Source organism: Momordica charantia, unplaced genomic scaffold (genome assembly GCF_013281855.1).
Source record: "Momordica charantia cultivar OHB3-1 unplaced genomic scaffold, Mcharantia_2.0 BLBB01000126.1, whole genome shotgun sequence".
Taxonomy (NCBI): domain Eukaryota; kingdom Viridiplantae; phylum Streptophyta; class Magnoliopsida; order Cucurbitales; family Cucurbitaceae; genus Momordica; species Momordica charantia.
In genome coordinates, this window is record NW_028275282.1 from 1 (window position 1) to 4,057 (window position 4,057).

The 4,057-nt window shown below is 33.2% G+C and overlaps 1 protein-coding gene across 1 annotated transcript; it reads right to left on the reverse strand.

Moving 5' to 3' along the window:
- Window positions 1–2,237: 2,237 nt before the first annotated feature.
- Window positions 2,238–3,268, reverse strand: LOC148207607 (ribonuclease MC-like). The gene is made up of 2 exons (XM_088118396.1): window positions 3,058–3,268; window positions 2,238–2,779 (listed from the first exon to the last, which is right to left on the reverse strand). Exons 1-2 carry the CDS (start codon window positions 3,241–3,243, stop codon window positions 2,354–2,356), a joined length of 612 nt encoding a protein of 203 aa, XP_087974522.1. The 5' UTR covers window positions 3,244–3,268; the 3' UTR covers window positions 2,238–2,353.
- Window positions 3,269–4,057: the final 789 nt, after the last annotated feature.

The following is a 4,057-nucleotide window of genomic DNA, read 5'->3' on the forward strand; positions in this document are numbered from 1 at the left end:
TCAAATATGAACAAAGCACCTTAGTTCCAATGCACGAGCTAGTTGGTTCCTTTTTGATCGAATGCATGAGTAATATGAGAAACACTTACCACAGTAATGAATTTGAGTCAGAAAAGAGAATAGGTTGGCGCGCTGGCTAACAACTTCTAGCTTTTACAAAAGAAGAGTCATATTGCTTAGGGACAATGAATAGGCTAAGTTTGGGGTGTGATATCTCTCCTAAAGAGAGTTAATTGTATCTAAAAGGTGCATAAATAGCTAAAGATAGCCTCATCTAACCCCAATATTCAATGAGTTGCTAATTTATAATATAAATCGTTCTTCTCATATGTAATGTTAGCACTCGTATAATGATATGATTTTGAGCATTTTGCTGCAAGCTTTAATGATGCTACAACACATCAGTTCCAGAATGAGACAAAAAGCAGCAAGCTAGCGGTGAAAAGACTTCTCAATGACATTTACCACAGTAACTAGAGGTTTCAACTGGGAGTGAAATCGTGTCCCACAGGGCTTGTTTTGTTGCCCTAAAATTGGAATGAGGTATAAATGCCAACAATAAGAGAAGCCTCTACACACACCAAGACAATTTCATTGTTCATTATTGACGAATCAACCTTCACTCCAAGGAAACCTCTCCAACCATTGAAGAAAGTCAGGAGGAGAAGAAGACAGTTATCAGCAGCTGCGAAGAGGCCGATAACTCTTATTGGGAGCTGATCTTCAGCTCCCTCTCTCTCTTCATTTTAGCATCATTGTATGTTTTTATTCCTACTTTTCTAACCTCCTTATTGCTTTGCCTACCTAAACACCTTGTGTAAATGGGAGATGTTGTGAACTCATCTTCTAGGCTGTAACCTTGTTGTTTGCATTAAATAGTATGTTTTGAGTTGAAGTTGATGTATTACTATATTTTCGATGTGCTTGATCACCATGTTGGAATACCTCTTTGATATCCTTTGGAAGAATGTATTAGTGAACAAAAAACTTCATCTCGAGCTAGTCTACTTGAGTTTAGAGTGTTGTAACTTAGGGATAAGCACCACCTAGCTTTGTCATGAAAACTATGCATATATGCTATTATTGTTTGTGTATGAACTTTACGGGTAGAAAATCTAGGGTGTGCAAAAGACCATCTTGTCGATTTGACCACTGCATTTACTCCATTAATGCTGCAGCATAGTTAAGGTGGCCCATAAAAAGTCGATGTCCTCTCCCTCTTACGCCCTTTTTTTCATAAGAACTTACTTAGTGATTGTGGATGTTTGTTAAATCTAGCGAAAACTTTTACGTGTGACTGATATAATATATATATTTAAACCGTTTTTATCTCAATGCATTTTACCATCACTTAAAAGAAAGATTTCTTAGTTTATCGCATTTATTTCTTAAGTGAATATTAGGTGTTTTGGACATTTAGTAAATCATGTATCCTGTTGTTGTAAATCACACTTTAGAGAGAACTCATTGTTGTTTGAAATTCTTCGAAGATTGTTCGTCGATTTCGTCTTTTTGGTAAGAAATAGTCTTTTTTTAAATCTAGTTATGGTAGTGGATTTTTTCGTAATAATTTTTATAAAACTTAAGCATCTTCATATAAATTTTTGTAAGGTTCTCATCATCATCTCCATCTCTATTAGTTGCTGAAATTTCTCTCATTCTATCACTTACGAGAGCAAGATGCACCAATGGTAAACATTATTCTTCCGAAAGTAAACTATTTTTATGGGTAATTGTTGATTAAAATAGATACTGTGTCGGCATTAATTTTTTTTTATTTTAAAACTCAGAACCATAATTAAAAGTGTCACAAAACCGTTCATCAATCTTGCTTTATTTGTAAACCTTCGTTATTTTTTATCCGTAATTATCGCAATTTAGGACTAATACTACATGTAGAAAATTGAGGTCATATTACACAAATCATCAAAGATCATCATTAAGCCAGAAGTCAATCATCAGAGAATTGAAGAGGAAAAACTATAGGATAAATACTGGAGATTGTATTAATGGTATAGAATTGAATAAAATGATGTTTTCATCCACGGAAATCTCATGACAACAACTGTAAAGGCGAATATTGAAATACTTGTCCTAATAAACAACAATCTTTTTTTTTTCTTTTAGGTAAAACAAGAAGTAGAGGCATGGTGAACTTCATAAAAGACAAAGAATAGTGTATTGTCCATTCGAATAAAAATTTTGTTGGTGAAATTTGTAAGAAAAAATACAGGAAGTAATATAATATGTTTTTTTATATTTATATAATTAGAATGAAAAATAACATAGAAGACATTACAGAAAGCAGCATATAGTGAACAACTTATTTGAATTTATGTCATTATATGAGGTTTTAAAATATGAACTTTTTAGGACAAGTGGATTTTGTAGCATCACAATTGATAAGAGTGATACCATTGTCAGCAAAGCACATCACAATCTCCGCCAATCGAGCAATCACCACAGATGGAGAAGTTGGTCTCTTAGATGGTGTTGTACAACGAAGAATTGGTTCCGTCCTAAAGCTCTGCTTAATGGCCTTCTGCACTTGTATCTTTTCCTTGGTGCCGTTGTTCGGCACTATTCCAGCAACTCCGAGGGTGTAGAGAAGTCTGAACCTATTTCTCATATGAATAGATATCCAAAAGTATGTGCTTTGGCGGAACGTCTTTTCTGAGCACTTCCCATGCTTATTCCACTCATGTCTCCAAAATTGTTTTTGGTTTCCCCCTATCACATCTGGCCAAGTCGCATTCAGAGGGCTTTCAAGGAGAGAAATCTTGAATCAAAACATTTTACATGTTAGCAACTTAATTGAAAAAAAACACAAAAATGTTAGTGAATAATATATATATATATATATATTCATATATTTAGCCCTTCAGTTTATTTTTACAAGTTAAAAAACATGGCTTCAGAGTTTAAACATTTGACCTTTGCGATAAATTCTAGTACGTTAACTACTACAACTATGCTTAAGTTGACTCATTAGAGTAGATTCGATATATGCATTGCTAATCAACGAAAATTTTATATTTTTAGTGTTCTAGGTTTTACCTTATCATATGTAAAATCGGTGCCATGGCACCCAGTTGCAGAGGTCCTTCCCTTTTGAGGCCACAAGCCATGGATGGTAAAGGATTCTAGGTTTGGTTGGACGCATGGCACTGGTTGGAATGCACAAACTCCTGGTGGCCATTGTTGAACAAACCAAAAACTATCAAAAGTTTGCGAGTTAGCCATTGGAAACAAAACGGTCAAGGTCAAGACGAAAGAATTGGGGTCCTCGACGTTGCCATTGTCAAGTATGAAAGGTTGAGTTGTGGGAGATTGCCTATTTATTCTAAAAATGTTTAGATGAGATGATTTAGTTTTTGCGTGGGTGGGGAACATTTGCCTAATAAACTACCTAATTAGTGGTTCCCACTCTAAGCCTGAAAGAGAGTAAATATAAGTGCCCGTTCGTAGTGCGACCATCAATCTAATCATTACTTAAAAGAAATAATAATAATAATAATTTATTTAAAAATTAATGAGTTGTTAAATTTTTCATAGTGATTAAGAAAGAAGATATTCTCACTCGTGGACACATAATTCTTTTTCTCTGATGTCAGGAATCAACAATTCTGTACACGAGTTGATAATTATTATTATAATATGTTTGCATTCTTTATGTGTCATGGGTATACGTCAACATATGCTATAATGCGGATAAAAATAAACAGTCCACGAATATGATTGTCCAACATTTCAAAACAAACCCAATATTTCAACATTTCAAAATTTCAAAATTAGGAGTTATGTAAAAATAAATCTGAAGTTTAAAATGGTAGTATTAGAGATATTAAAATTTTAAAATAAATTAGAACTCCGATTATAAATCTATAACTAATTTAGGATATTGAATCTCACATTTATAAAATAGAAGGAAGATATATTGAGACTTTATTTATATGTATATATATTTGTTATAAGATGTTTTCCCGTCAAAAGTTTTTTAATTAACCGTAATCAAATTACAATTTCCCTTTTCTGTAATTATATATTGAACCTAAGA